Genomic DNA, 15,212 nt, shown 5'->3' with positions numbered 1-15,212 from the left:
TCGCCTCGTCTTCACTCACCTGTCGCATCTCTGCGGTTACCGGCTGACCCAGACCAGACAGCGGCGTGTACTGGACCAAATATCTGGTTACAGGCCCTCCTGCAGCCGTCCACCTGAACCGGATCGAATTAGACGTCTCGTCTGTAAACTTCAAGTCAGTCGGGCCGCCGAAGGAGGCTGAGAACCAAAGCGGAACGAAAACTGACGAGTTTTTTTTTTGTTTTGTTTATGTCTTTAAAAGCATACAGGGTGATTGTTTTGTTTCTGAATACCGTCGCTCAGGTAGGAGCCACCGGACGCCGAACAGACACGTGGAGACAGCGTGGGCAGCAGAGAGCTGAGATCCTTAAACTTCTCAATAAAGGAGGTGAACTCGCTTCGAGGAGGTGACGAGATGAGCTCCAGTTCTGTCTGATCTGCACTCTTTATACCTGAGGGAGACCGAGACGCCGGTCATTAACGACATTAATAAGCAAAGCAAGAAGCAAGAAAATGCAAAAACGGCTGGAGTCGGCACTGCCGGCGGACTAGACATCGGAGAAAAAAAAGATCTAATCAGATCCGATCTTGTAACAAATACGACACGGATCTTTTTTTGTCAGGATTCATTTTTACTCTATTTAGATTTGACACTTTATTATATTTATTTATATTCATATCAGTATCGATATCAGCCGGTTCTCACGGTTTCGGCATCGGTATAGGAAAAAAAAAAAAAAAAAAGAACAAGTGGTATCATGCTATCTCTAAAAAAATAATCCTAGGAGGAAAAATATCAAATCCAAGTCGCAGTTCTCACCCACGGCAAAGATCTTGACTCCTAAGCTGCGCAGTTTCTCAGCAGGATCCTCAACGTTGTCCTGAGATTTCCCATCCGTGATAAGAATCGCAAGCTTAGACAGAAGGAGAGAGAGAGGTGTTAATGAAATAATTATTATAAATTAAACTAATCAATCATTGTTACTATTCTTCTTCTTCTTCTTCCTCTTATTATTATTATTATTATTGTTGTTGTTGGCAATAAAATTTGTATTGTTGGTTGAGTACACTTCACGTATAAAGAAATTTATCATCAATAGATTAAATAATTAAAACATCAATTATTGTAATTACGGTAAAGTTCAGTAATCAATGATCAACGTAAATATCTGTTTAATTATAAATCTGTGAATGTATTTCAGACTGTAGAGATGACACGAGAAGAGCTTCTTTCACGAGAAGATCTTCAGCTCACCTTGGGAACATCTCTGGTGGTTCTGGGGTTGAAGAAGTTATCTGCGATGTACTTAAGCCCGGCTCCGGTGCGAGTGTTTCCTCCTTTATAGTTGAGGCTCTCTATAGCACTCAGCAGCTCCGTGCCGCTTAGATACGTCGTGAAGGTAAATTCCACCCTGAGAACAGTGACAGACGTTTAACCAGCGAAATATTAGTAGTATTTCCACAAGAACCATACTGTGGTGGTTTTTTTTGGGGTTTTTTTTCCATAACAACGTCGACATACTGAGTCCTCTGTTGACTTTGTAATATGCAAATCGAGTCCAGGTTTGAAATGAGAAGTCGTTGCATGAAAAAAGCTTCATCACCAATACGACGCTTTTTAAACCCCAAGTTACAAACTCCCAGATTGTTCTTGAAAGCCACAGCGAGTTCAGTATCATTTGGTATCATTTTGTTTTCGTCTAGCATAGCGGTCACCAGCCCTGTTCCTTGAGACCTACCTTCCTGCAGGTTTCATCTCCAATAAGATCAAACACACCTGTTTCAGTTGATCGACCAGGAACCGGGCTGGTGAAGGGACCAATGATCTTGCAGAAATCATACTTCTGCGAATATAATACCTGCCCTTCGGTTGTAGTACTGTGCTCACACAGTCTCTGTTCCTGAAGTCACGTTCACGCTGCAGGAAATCGCACTGATGGTGCGAAATGAATGAATGTTTTACTCTTTTAGGCAGAAATGCTCTACTGTAACTTGCATGTTTATTAAGGCAAACACTCAAAACCACGTTCCCTCACACAATCTGCGATCGGTTAACGACCGACGCTTAGTAGCGCCTACTCAGCGTGGCTTAAGATCCCTTTCCAGAACCTTCACACTAACGGTCCCTCAGTGGTGGAATGAACTTCCGACCTCGATCCGGACCGCAGACGAAACACCTCTTCGAAGCCTCGGGCTTTCTGAAATTCTGTGAGGTGATCATATTTTTAAGATGTGTGCTTTGTAACAGGTTTAATCACAGCACGGTGTCACTGGGACGGTGAACAAACAGCATACTCGGATGCTGAACTAAACAAAGTGAAATATTTAAACGCACACAGACCTTGCTGTGTCGCTGTACTGCACGGCTCCGACCCGGACGCCATCGGCTCCCACGGCGCCGGCGTAGGGTCTGATGATCCCTGCCATGAAACTCCTCACAAGAGCGAAGTTGGCACGTCCGATACTGGATGACCCGTCCACCAGGAACACGATATCCGCCGCGCCGACATTATTACACGTGCCTGCACGCGGAGAAAATCAACACCCTTCGTAAACACGCGCGTTAAACTGGGGTTTCGAGATTTAACTATGCTTTCGAAAGCTTAGAAAAGATCACATCACATGAAAATAAAAAGCCGTTTTAAACACACACGGGGGGTTTAATTACTAGCTTGCTAGCTAAAAACGCTGTCTTAGCGAGTGAAGATATCTCGAATAAAGAAAAACTTAGAGGAAATATTTGTCATTAGGAGATTATGAGCTTATTTCTAGACATATTTATTAATTAGGCTTAAAATTGTCTCATTTGATTTGGCAGATCGTTTGACTTATTTGTGGAAACAAAACACTTGAATAGAGCAACAATAAACAGAAACAGGCTTCGTAATCTTATATAATATTCGTTTAATATTCGTCTATCTAACACACGGAAATATTAGATACATTTCCCTACATCGAAGATATTTTTACTTTCCAAGATCCAAGAGGATTACGGGTTGTCCGACGTAAATGTACCTTTTATATTTGTGATTGTGATATCACTTTATATAGTAGAAAATTTCCTCAGGCGAACACACACACAGGAAAAACTACAGAAGACGGCGAAAATTTTAGCTCCGCCCCCACTCGTTCAGAGGCATTCAGAGGAAAACTCGTTGAGAGGAAAGGTAGAATCGGTTTCCGGTGTGCAACCGCTGCGATCGATCATTTCAGACAAAGCGAGGAAACAGCTGGAATTTGGTGAAGCACCTGAAAGACGGTCCTGTATTATGTTTGTTTGAGGCAGCTGCATCGTGGCCGTGAAACCAGCTAACGTTACGCTCCATGTAATGTTAGCGATAGCCGGTTATTTGATAACGACGCTAACGCATTGCAGTGTTATAAACTTCCTCCTAATGTTCCACCGTGCATCGCCGTTCAGCCCGGGTCCTGTCAGATAAATGTAGCCCCGTGTCACTAATAATTATTCACATGTTCATGCTTTTAATAAATCTTTTTATCCTGCCACCATAGCAGTGAATTTAAACTAATGCTTGCATTCAGAGTATAAGGAGTATAAATCTTTCTTTCCCAGTGTATAGTGCTTTTCTGTCTAGAAGCGTTGCTTCGGTGAAGTCTCCGTCGGTGCGCTCTGACAGTCGTTACCTTGAGCCGTAGATCTGTTTGGGAGGGACAGCAACACGGCGGCCACCAAAGTCCGGTACCACATCTTTTCTCTGTACAAACACACAACAAACGGACATCAAAGAATCAACGCACATGTCTGTTAGTAACCCACGACAACAATAACCCACGATGCTGTTAAATCCATGATCATGATTGGTCTTGATTCATTGTTTTAAAAACGATGGACAGTAAGCGATACAGTCCTGTGCGACAGAATACTACATACCATGAGAAAGAATACATCAAATTCCCGTTTTATGCCAGAATGATCTTTTCATTATCTTTTCAACCTGTGATTTATTTAAAGCTGCGCTACTATTTAATCACGCCTTCAGAATCCGACAGCACCGTGGCACGAACAGCTTCACTGTTGTTAACGGCGATATTTTATCATTTCGATGTAACGAGCAATAATAGATACATTTGTTTGTAATGGAACGTCCGATGTGAACCCGTGTAGTGATTTGTATACAACAGCCTAAAGCGCGTCACAGCTTGTGATTTTTCGGCCTAGAGCTAACACCACCCCGTAAAGAAATAACAGGCTGAGCTGAACAACGTCCTGTTGTTCCCCGGTGCAGTGAAAGGTAGATCGTTCCGGACGAACGTGCACGTACATAAACGTGTCATCAAACCTTCAAAGACCGGATTCAGAGATGTATAATGAGTAACTGTGGGGGTTCTTTTTCCTATGACTCTTACGTCTGGAAAGAAAAACTCCATGACCTTTTTTTTCTTTCTTTTTCTTTTTTTTATGTACAGAGCTCCTAATAAGTCTGGAGTGTTTGATTTGGTTTTATGTGACTTATTTCCCTTTGGGCGATCAAGGAGTCTAAACCTGTACCATAACATTCAGGTTACAACAACCATCATCCCGATTGGTATTGACACACCTATACACACACACACACACACACACATATTTGAAACCAGTCTTGTATGCACCTTATTTTCATTTTCAAGTACCCTTTGTTTCTGGTTTAGTTCGTAGATCAGTTTATTTACTCATTATGGATGTGCAACAAAATGGTGGTGTGTGATTGTTTAATACACGCCAAATTACTACAGCAGAAGTGTTCACCAAACCGTGGATGAGCCGCATTCGCTTCCTAAAAATGCCAAATCTCCGAGCTCATAAGTAACGCTCCGTGAATTGCTTTTGTATGGAAAAGCACTGAGAAAGTCACGGAAACGAGGTGAAATGTTCATTAAATTAAAAACCAGTGTGGATTTGGCTTTGCTAATCGAGAGTTAACTGTTTAAAAACACCGTTTTTGAGTCCAGGGGTACTTTAAAGAAACCTCCGAAGCAGCCATAGGTCACGTTGTAGACAGGAAAGCTGCAGAAGATCATTTTATCCCAGAAGCTACGATGCAAAACGTGACGTCTCATCAGGCGGGAACTCAACATGTGACGCTACCGTTGCTATGCAGGCAAACAGCGCATGGCTCTGCGTTCTCCATATAGCTGTCGATTACACTGTTTATTACACTAACTAATCTACAGTGCCTTGGGAAATAAATTCAGACCCCTGACCAATTCCCTCATGTTACTGAATTACAAACGCTACACTGAAATTTCACTCGGTTCGATATTTTATTTTCAAACAGTAGCTGCGTTTACACGGACAACAATAATCCGCTCTTAATCCGATTAAGACCGTACTCTGATTAAGAAACTAGCATGTGAACAGCAATTTTTACTTACCTTAATCTAATTAAGGTCATAATCGAAGTAAGCAATAATCTAATTAAGACAGGTGGAGTATTCCTGTTTTAGTCGCATTATGGTCGTGTAGTAGTGCCATGTAAACACCTTAATCACATTATGAACGTCGTGTGGGAGTTTTCACCGCATTTTGCGACAGGACACGTACACACACGGTAGTTTTACGGCGAACAAGAGAGTTCGGCTGCGTCCCAAATCGCACACTTTCCTACTACAGGCCTGTAGTGGGGAAAAATACATGTATCTCGGCCACTATATAGACGGTAACGACGCGATTTGGGACACGCCCACCGCTTCAAGCAGTCGTCTATTAGCACGTACAGCACGACAAATAATTAACTGCACTTAAAGCGTTCGTAAAAAAAAATAAATAAAAACACGCAAAACTGTATACGGTACCGTAACGAAGACGAACTCTATGTCGATACGTGAAATTCTGGAGGGACGTCGGACGGCGCGGCGCGGTGACGTAATGACGCGGGCTGTTAATCTAATTATGTTCTATAACGTAAAACGGGAACATGACAGGAGTATTCTAAAAGCGACTCATGTAAACACCTTAATCAGAATATTGTCTTATTCAGAATAAGGTCAATAATTAGATTACCGCTGTCCGTGTAAACGTAGTCACTGAAACTCAAAATCAATGATGGTGAGGTGACACTGGATTTGAGTGGGTAAATATTATTAAGAGAAAATAAAAAAATAAAAAACTGAAATATCTTGCTTGCTTAAGTATATAATGTAAATATACTGTGATGAAGCATCAAAGCTGTGATTGATTTATCTGGACACTTTCCGTATAGAAAGTGAGTGATGAAAGGATACATATAAAGATCGTATATGGAACAGAGGGATACGTACTGCGTTCAAAAACAAACAAAAGAACGGATACAGCAGGTGTTTATATACATCTATATTAAATAAATCCTTAAACATCATCTGGACAAATAGTTTTGTGACTGATTTTTTATTTATTATTTTTTTGCTCTTGCTCGCATCTTATTTGTTAAATTGATATATTTAGTAAAATAGGATTTCGCGGATTGTTGCGGCCAAAAATGCTCGATTTTGCTGCGTTTTTTTCATTCCTTCCGAAAATTGCAGTGCATCTTGCAGAGTTCTGTGTGCTTTTTCAGTAGAAGCCTTACAGATGGGGTTTCCCGCCTTTAAACCCCTCAAAACAATCAGGGATAGGACATGCGGACTGAAGAGGGAAAGAGTTTTTCTTCGTTGTCAGATGTCATACGAAAAATGAGACGACTTAAAAATGAATGAAAAAAAGACTAATATGATGATGTGTGAATGAGAAAATGTAAGCACTGCAGTAAACCTAATAGGAGAGAAGTATATTGTCAGTATACTGCTGCATGAATTGCAAAATTAAACTGCTGTAATAATCGTTTATGGAAACTGTTGTCGACGAATCTCATTATGGTAGCACGGGGGAGATTTACTCATTACGTTACTTCTGTCCCGAAAACACGCTTCAGAGAGTAAATACTAAATCTGAGCCCCAAATGACGTACTGTACACTTACACTATGCACTGCGTATTCTACCATCTAGTGTGTGAATTTTAGAAAGGTAATAGCAGGACATCCCTCTAGTAGTTACGACTTTGTGGTGGCGTTCACGAGTGTTCAACTCGTAGCTACGATCTTTTCCACGCGACTTCAACGCACCGTAACACGTAGCGTTATAGCGTTAAAATACCAGGATCCGGTTGCAAGTCAGCCGTAGCTGCTAGACGTTATCATTAGCATTTAGTCGGCTATTTTTTATTTAAACGAATAACCTGTTGTTCATTTCAGGAATGTTTACAAAACTAAACACGGGATTGCAAAAAAAAAAAAAAAAAAACACCCAAAAAACTTGTAGTCATTCGCTGTAATTAATCTGATTATAAAACTGAACTGAATTTATACAAATGCGTGCTAGTCCTGTCACTATAGCTGGGCAAAATGTCAAGCTCTTATCATAATACCGTATAAATATCGTTCATCAGATCAGCTTTCGCGCACGCAGAATTAAACAGGAAGAGGTTTGTGGACTCTTGTACATCTTGTACATTTCTTCTGGACGACCTTGCGGATATTCACAGGGGCCTTTCATTTCTGCGACTGCAGATCTAACTAGAAGAGGAGAGTTGAACTGAATAATGGAGGGACTACCACACGCAGGAAGTACATACTTAGCATTAACATATAAAGCCACAACACAGATTCGACTGACCTCAGGAAGCCGACGGTCTGAAACAAAAGAGTCGGATAAAAACATCCAGACTTACAGCGGAACGTTCCCTACAGCTTACAGCGAGTGTGAGGGAGGGGAGGTGGCATTTCCTCTGCTGTAGAAGTGCATCTGCTGGACATATTTTTAGGAGTAAGTGTGGGAGTAAATAGACGAGTGAAGAAGTGAGGGAATAAATAAGAACAGAGACTCAGACTGAACGAAGAGGCTCGCTGAAACACATTGAACTGATGAAGCAGAGGGGTCAGAGAGACTGAATCACAATCGGCTGCTGAATTCTCGGCCAGTAAAGATCACAAGGACATGGCAGAACATGGCCTGAAGACACTGTTCCACTCTGTTACACCCCGTCTTCATCTAAATACAGCCGAAGTTTATTAAACAACACACTTTTGTATTTGCCCAGTCCTGTGTTTTGTTTGCCCAGAGATCGAACCGACTCGGTTATACAGTTGTAGTTAAAATGATGTAATGAGCTACTTAGCTAGACAGCTTGTCGCTTGTCTCTTGTGGGCGTGGAGCAAGCGCTACCATTTTAGTTCAAATGAAAAAGGGAATGAAAATGTAGCCCAGTGCCTCCCGGATTTCACGATTTCGCGATCGCGGAAATGAACACAAAATCAAACAAACGCCGCGGTATTCGGAGGCGCTCGCCATTTCTCAAAACGACCGCAGATTACGACGTCACGTGACGCGTCTCGGCCGGAGCCCTCTGTCGTTCGCGTGCGTCGAGCACGAGTACGGCCAAAATGTCTCCTTAACCAATAAACGTCACTAAGAAAGACCGTGCAGAACAATTTCGTGCGACTGCGATTTCGCCGATTCGAGTAGTTTTCTGGAAAAAAAAAAAAGCACAAAAAAAACTCCGCAAGTTGCGACGCAAATTTTGAAAAAAGCCGCAGCAGGATCGAGCGGGGAAAAAAAAAAGCCTACGGAACGCGATTTACTACAGGATTATTTGTCTTGTTTGATGTATGCTAACTGTACTAGCTACATACACTCACCACATCTCTCAACAGAAGATCCCTTGCTACTTCCTTCCGAGCTCTATTTCTCTTCATAACCTGTCTATGCATTTTTATTTAAGGATGAAATGAAAACACAGTCATAAGTTATTCTTCCATTGATCTAGCTGTCCAGAGGAACTAACTGCACATGTAGGAACGAAATAAATGTATCGCACCAGCTGTAAGACTGCTCTGAGGAATCAATTGTTTGGACTGGTTGCTTTTCCACGTGATAGCTAATTTGCGTTTGCACGCGGCATGCTAGAATCGCAGGTCGCTATCGCACACCTATGCACACGATGGAAAAGAAAACGTGATTCATCGGACTCGCCCACCTTCTGCACGTGACCTGCCGAGAAAACAGACAACGACCTGGAAAATATTCCAAGTGCGACTGATGGAGAAAAAAAAAAAAAAGGAATCAGCGCCAAACATAACGTTTATAAACGGATTGCGAAAAAGTTTATAAAAACACGTCCGAAGTAGAGATCGCAGGACGCTCTGACGGCTTCGGCCGAGGTCCCGGTCTTGTCCCCTGTCCAGGCGGTGTAGAAATCCTGCGAAGCTTTTTTCCAACACGAACTACAGCACACTGATCTGCCTGACGCATGAAATCTTTTTATTCCTTCTTCAAAACACACACGGATAAATAAACACTCGACTCAACATAAACGTAACTATAAATGGTTAAAAAGTACGACTTTTTTTAATAAACAGATGGTCATTCTTGGCAAAGTGGTGTATTATAAGAGCAAATAAAACGCTTCACGGTGTTCCGTTAGAGGGAAATAATCAACATCGGCGTGATCACTGGAGCTCCACTTCATCACGCACGCCACAGTGCCGTCGATTATTTCCCTGCAACCGAGTGTTTTATTCCTTACTTAACGTTGTACACTCACAGAGCAGTAACGCTACACTGTCTACGTAGATTACCGTCTCAGGAAAAGAACGGACGCGACATCAACGATGCTTTTTTTTCCCCATATTTGTTTTGTATTTATTTACTTTCATTTCTTTGCCAACGCCGTCGTCTTATTATCTCCTGTAGCGCTCGATAACTTTAATGTATCGTTAGAGCCGAGCGTGCGTCAACAGGTGTGTACACCAGACTGTAATCCTTACACGAAGGAACGACGGAAGATAAAAACCAGCGTTTCTCTTCATATCTTCCTAAACGAGAACCGTCAGGAGAAATCGCTCCAAACGCGAGCCCTGTAAACAAATCAACCGATCAAATCAAATCAAATCTCTGACAGTGCAAGGGCTTTTCCATCCTCTTAACGTTTGGGTTATTCGGTCTTGATATCAAGTTCAAACAGCGAGAGAGTAAGCTGTATAAACATATATTCACTTCTCTCCAGGTGTGAGCACGAGTGTGGGTGTAATATACGTCAAGGCATGTCGCAACCGCAATACGTGGCAATGTAATAATCACGATACTGTATTTTGTGTTTTGTGCTATCCTGGAGATGGAAGAGAGACAAAAATCTGACGCCGTTTTGGATCTCCACAAGAGGAACCTCGAGATCTGAAGCATCTCCATGGAGAAGAGGTTATGGACGCATCCAAAACACGGTTCGATTTGATTCAGTTATATATAAAAAAATATATATATATATTCTTGATGGGGTTTTTTTTTAACCGAGCTGATGCGGTTACGTACATGGGACAATCACAGGTTGCTGCTACAGGACCTGCACTTCTCATCGAGCTCGTCACGCTTTTCTGACGTTTCTGCCCAGGATGTGTAGGAGAAAAAGATTAGTTATGTCTTTTGCCATCTTCGATACGATTCTCTGATTAGACGTGCTTTCTAATACGGCATCTTGCCAAAGTATCTCATCTGGGCATAACAGGTCGTGCAAATTGTGATGGTCTTGGCGAGTTCGATTTTTTTTTTTTTTCTTTTTCCAAAAACCATCGGCCTTATAGAACCCAAAGAGGTGTATCATGGGAAAATGCTCGAGTAACTAGATTGATTCTGAGTTAAAGTATACTCTATGACAGAACCATGGAGATGTTTTGGATATTGGTGAACGTGGTGAAATTTATAGGTGGCTTAGCGGTTAGCACGTTCGCCTCACACCTCTAGGGTCGGGGGGTTCGATTCCCACCGTGGCCCTGTGTGTGTGCAGAGTTTGCATGTTCTCCCTGTGCTGCGGGCGCTTCCTCTGGGTACTCCGGTTTCCTCCCCCAGTCCAAAGTGTACGAATGGGTGTGTGCCCTGTGATGGATTGGTGCCCTGTACCCCACCTTGTGCCCCATGGGATAGACTCCAGGTTCCCCATGACCCTGAAGGATAAGGATGGATGGATGGATGTTTATATCAGAGAGTTTTAATACCTAAGTGTTCAGATTGTATTTAATCTAAAACAGTTCCGTGCTAACCTTTCGGTATAAAGTGACGCTCAGACGTTTTTTGGGTTTTTTGGGGTTTTTTTAAACACAAATGCACAGTATAGAGAAAATAAAATCAAAGAACTTACAAGGTCGACGGACAGAGTCACGGACATAGGACGCGTAATGGAAAAGCATCTGGACGCGCGATGGTAAAGCCGTTCACCTCTTTTCTTTTCTCTCTCTCGTGAAGTTAATAGGACCAAAATAAATAAATCGCAGCTCGTCATGTTACTAACGAACCACGAAGTGGTTTTGAAGGAAAAATGTTTTGTTTTGTTTTGTGTTTTTTTTTACAAAAAAAAGTTGCAGCTTTGACACTGGAGACTTCTTCCATAAATCCTAACAAGAAGTTGTAACAAGAAATGATAACGTTATTAAACAGAACGAGCGCATTATAATATAATAATAAACCGCTGTTATATATATATATATATATATATATATATATATATATATATATATATATATAAAAATTTTAAACCTACTCAACACCTTCTGACCAATCAGAATCCAGCATTCAGAGGTGTATATGTTTCTGTTTTGTACTGTTAGCAGGAGGTGGTATTTCTTTATTGTTTGGGTATATGGAGATCGGTGAAGCGGATGGATTTTGGATGTTTTCCCTTAAAATCCGGTAAAGAAAATTGTGTACTAATTCGTGCTCTTTTAAATCAAAGAAAGGAGAATTACTATCAGCTAGAATTAATGCTGCGAGTCATTTAGTCGTAAAATGAACTGACTGTCACTTTAAATGCTGTTACATTTGTTGTTACATAAAAGATGTTACAATGCTGTTTAATCTAACTGTTTAATGAGTTTAACTAATAAATAAATAAATAAATAAATAATGAAGTGCTGATAATATGTGTATCGAATCTACATCTGAGAGGAAAGTTCTGGAATCAGTCAAGTTCACAGATTCACTGGTTCATAGATTCATTTGCTTCTAATTAAAGTTTATTTGGAAATTTTATTTATTTATTTATTTATTTTTAATGCCCAAATTGAGCATTTTGGCACAGCCTGGTCAATGTTTTAGTACTGGAAAATCTTTAGAAAAGTCTCTCTGTAGCAGCAGGAGTCTTTCATGCCTCCCCAAATTGCTCTCATAAATCATTTAGCTTGTTAACTTTGGATGAACTCCAACTGTCCCTCTATTAACTCCAACATGCACCTCCAATTAAAGGTGTGGAAACCACTTTTCACAGATTTCTCAACGTCTTCCGACTGATATTGTGCTTCTATTGCACTGACTTTCACTAAGGTGCCGTGTGCAGCTGGGACTTACCTGTGAAAAGTGTAAAGTTACAGTATCTCAGCTCTCCTGAAGCATAATAATCCTCACACAGAGACCAGCTTCAGTCACAGGTGAGCAGTGCACTCGCTGTCTCGCGCGCCCATTAGCATCCAGGTAGAGTTTGTCCCTCTGCAAAAAAAAAAAAAAAAACCTTTCGCCTGTCGTTTCGAGCCTCAGATAAACTGATATTTCAGCAGCACTGTTGCTTTCTCTCCGGGACTGCAGTCCAGACTTGTCCTGGTGCCTGCAGCTCACTCTTACTGCCTCTTCTCCCTCCTTCCCCTCCTTCTTTTCTCCCTTTGGGGATCTTTTCTGTGCCCCTGACGACGCTGCCTGCCTAAATTACACTTCAGCCAATCAGATGGCGAGAACCTAAATGACGTTTCATTCGCGCCTCTTTCTCTCAGGTAAAGTTAAAAAAAAAAATGACTTGAAGAATTCCTCACCTTTTAGCATTAGCTTGCATTCATATCATGTTTTATGAGTGTGTTTATCTGGTGTTATTTACTTTACTTTACTGGTGTTATTTACTTTAGACAAAAAATTTTTTGATCTATCCAGCTCATGTGAAGGAAGAGTGTGTGTGTTATTAAAGTAGAAGAAAATTAGAATCATGTTGCTCAAGTGCTGTTGAATTCTTGAATCTGATTGGTCAGAAGGTGTTAATTAAAAGACATTTTTCTATGATGAGTCTGTTATGTATATATATATATATATATATATATATATATATATATATATATATATATATATATATACCACAGCATGGCTGAATTAATTCTACGTAGATTCTGATTGGTCGGAAGGTGTGAATTAGATCATTAGATAACAGTACAGCTCAGACAGTAGTTCCAGCTGTAACACGAATGATATTTATAAATTAATGCGCTCATTTGAATAGCTACGTTTCTATAGTAACAGCTCATCCACATATCCATCCATCCATCCTCAACCGCTTATCCGTAATCGGGTGGCGGGGGCAGCAGCTCCAGCAGGGGACCCCAAACTTCCCTTTCCCGAGCCACATTAACCAGCTCTGACTGGGGGATCCCGAGGCGTTCCCAGGCCAGTGTGGCGATATAATCTCTCCACCTGGTCCTGGGTCTTTTCTCTGAGGTCTCCTCCCAGCTGGACGTGCCTGGAACACCTCCCTAGGGAGGCCCCCAGGAGGCAGGTGCCCGAACCACCTCAACTGGCTCCTTTCAACGCAAAGGAGCAGCGGCTCTACTCTGAGTTCCTCTCGGATAACCGAGCTTCTCACCCTATCTCTAAGGGAGAGGCCAGCCACCCTCCTGAGAAAACCCATTTCAGCCGCTGGTACCCGCGATATAGTTCTTTCGGTCACTCCCCAACCTTCATGACCATAGGTGAGGGTAGGAACGAAGATTGTCCGGTAGATCGAGAGCTTTGCCTTCCGGCTCAGCTCTCTTTTCGTCACAACGGTGCGGTAAAGCGATTGCAATCCACATAATCTAAGACTAATAATAAAAGGATTTAAAAGAAAAAAAAAAACGTGTTGTTTCACAAAGCAAAAAAAAACATGTAATAATTGATGTGGTGAATTTTTTAGACTTTTAACATTTATACAACATTTATTATATACAGTGAGGGAAAAAAGTATTTGATCCCCTGCTGATTTTGTACGTTTGCCCACTGACAAAGAAATGATCAGTCTATAATTTTAATGGTAGATTTATTTGAACAGTGAGAGACAGAATAACAACAAGAAAATCCAGAAAAACGCATGTCAAAAATGTTATAAATTGATTTGCATTTTAATGAGGGAAATAAGTATTTGACCCCCTCTCAATCAGAAAGATTTCTGGCTCCCAGGTGTCTTTTATACAGGTAACGAGCTGAGATTAGGAGCACACTCTTAAAGGGAGTGCTCCTAATCTCAGCTTGTTACCTGTATAAAAGACACCTGTCCACAGAAGCAATCAATCAATCAGATTCCAAACTCTCCACCATGGCCAAGACCAAAGAGCTCTCCAAGGATGTCAGGGACAAGATTGTAGACCTACACAAGTCTGGAATGGGCTACAAGACCATTGCCAAGCAGCTTGGTGAGAAGGTGACAACAGTTGGTGCGATTATTCGCAAATGGAAGAAACACAAAAGAACTGTCAATCTCCCTCGGCCTGGGGTTCCATGCAAGATCTCACCTCGTGGAGTTGCAATGATCATGAGAACAGTGAGGAATCAGCCCAGAACTACACGGGAGGATCTTGTCAATGATCTCAAGACAGCTGGGACCATAGTCACCAAGAAAACAATTGGTAACACACTACGCCATGAAGGACTGAAATCCTGCAGCGCCCGCAAGGTCCGCTGCTCAAGAAAACACATATACATGCCCGTCTGAAGTTTGCCAATGAACATCTGAATGATTCAGAGGACAACTGGGTGAAAGTGTTGTGGTCAGATGAGACCAAAATGGAGCTCTTTGGCATCAACTCAACTTGCTGTGTTTGGAGGAGGAGGAGTGCTGCCTATGACCCCAAGAACACCATCCCCACCGTCAAACATGGAGGGGGAAACATTATGCTTTGGGGGTGTTTTTCTGCTAAGGGGACAGGACAACTTCACCGCATCAAAGGGACGATGGACGGGGCCAAGTACCGTCAAATCTTGGGTGAGAACCTCCTTCCCTCAGCCAGGGCATTGAAAATGGGTCGTGGACGGGTATTCCAGCATGACAATGACCCAAAACACACGGCCAAGGCAACAAAGGAGTGGCTCAAGAAGAAGCACATTAAGGTCCTGGAGTGGCCTAGCCAGTCTCCAGACCTTAATCCCATAGAAAATCTGTGGAGGGAGCTGAAGGTTCGAGTTGCCAAACGTCAGCCTCGAAACCTTAATGACTTGGAGAAGATCTGC

At 41.8% G+C, this 15,212-nt stretch overlaps 1 protein-coding gene across 1 annotated transcript in view; it reads right to left on the bottom strand.

Annotated features, from left to right (window-relative positions):
• The window catches only part of col7a1 (collagen, type VII, alpha 1), an 88,419-nt gene extending 75,651 nt beyond the window's left edge, over nt 1-12,768 (bottom strand). Inside the window, exons 1-7 of the mRNA XM_053635879.1 lie at nt 12,324-12,768; nt 3,625-3,695; nt 2,321-2,501; nt 1,235-1,391; nt 800-893; nt 273-431; nt 20-177 (exon numbers count right to left, since the gene is read on the bottom strand). Coding sequence (XP_053491854.1) covers nt 20-177; nt 273-431; nt 800-893; nt 1,235-1,391; nt 2,321-2,501; nt 3,625-3,688 — 813 coding nt within the window. The 5' untranslated portion in view covers nt 3,689-3,695; nt 12,324-12,768. The remainder of the gene's footprint in view (nt 1-19; nt 178-272; nt 432-799; nt 894-1,234; nt 1,392-2,320; nt 2,502-3,624; nt 3,696-12,323) is intronic.
• Between the last annotated feature and the right edge of the window lie 2,444 nt (nt 12,769-15,212).

The sequence above is a fragment of the Ictalurus furcatus genome, chromosome 11 (genome assembly GCF_023375685.1).
Source record: "Ictalurus furcatus strain D&B chromosome 11, Billie_1.0, whole genome shotgun sequence".
Classification (NCBI taxonomy): domain Eukaryota; kingdom Metazoa; phylum Chordata; class Actinopteri; order Siluriformes; family Ictaluridae; genus Ictalurus; species Ictalurus furcatus.
This window is presented reverse-complemented; position numbering and strand designations above follow the sequence as displayed.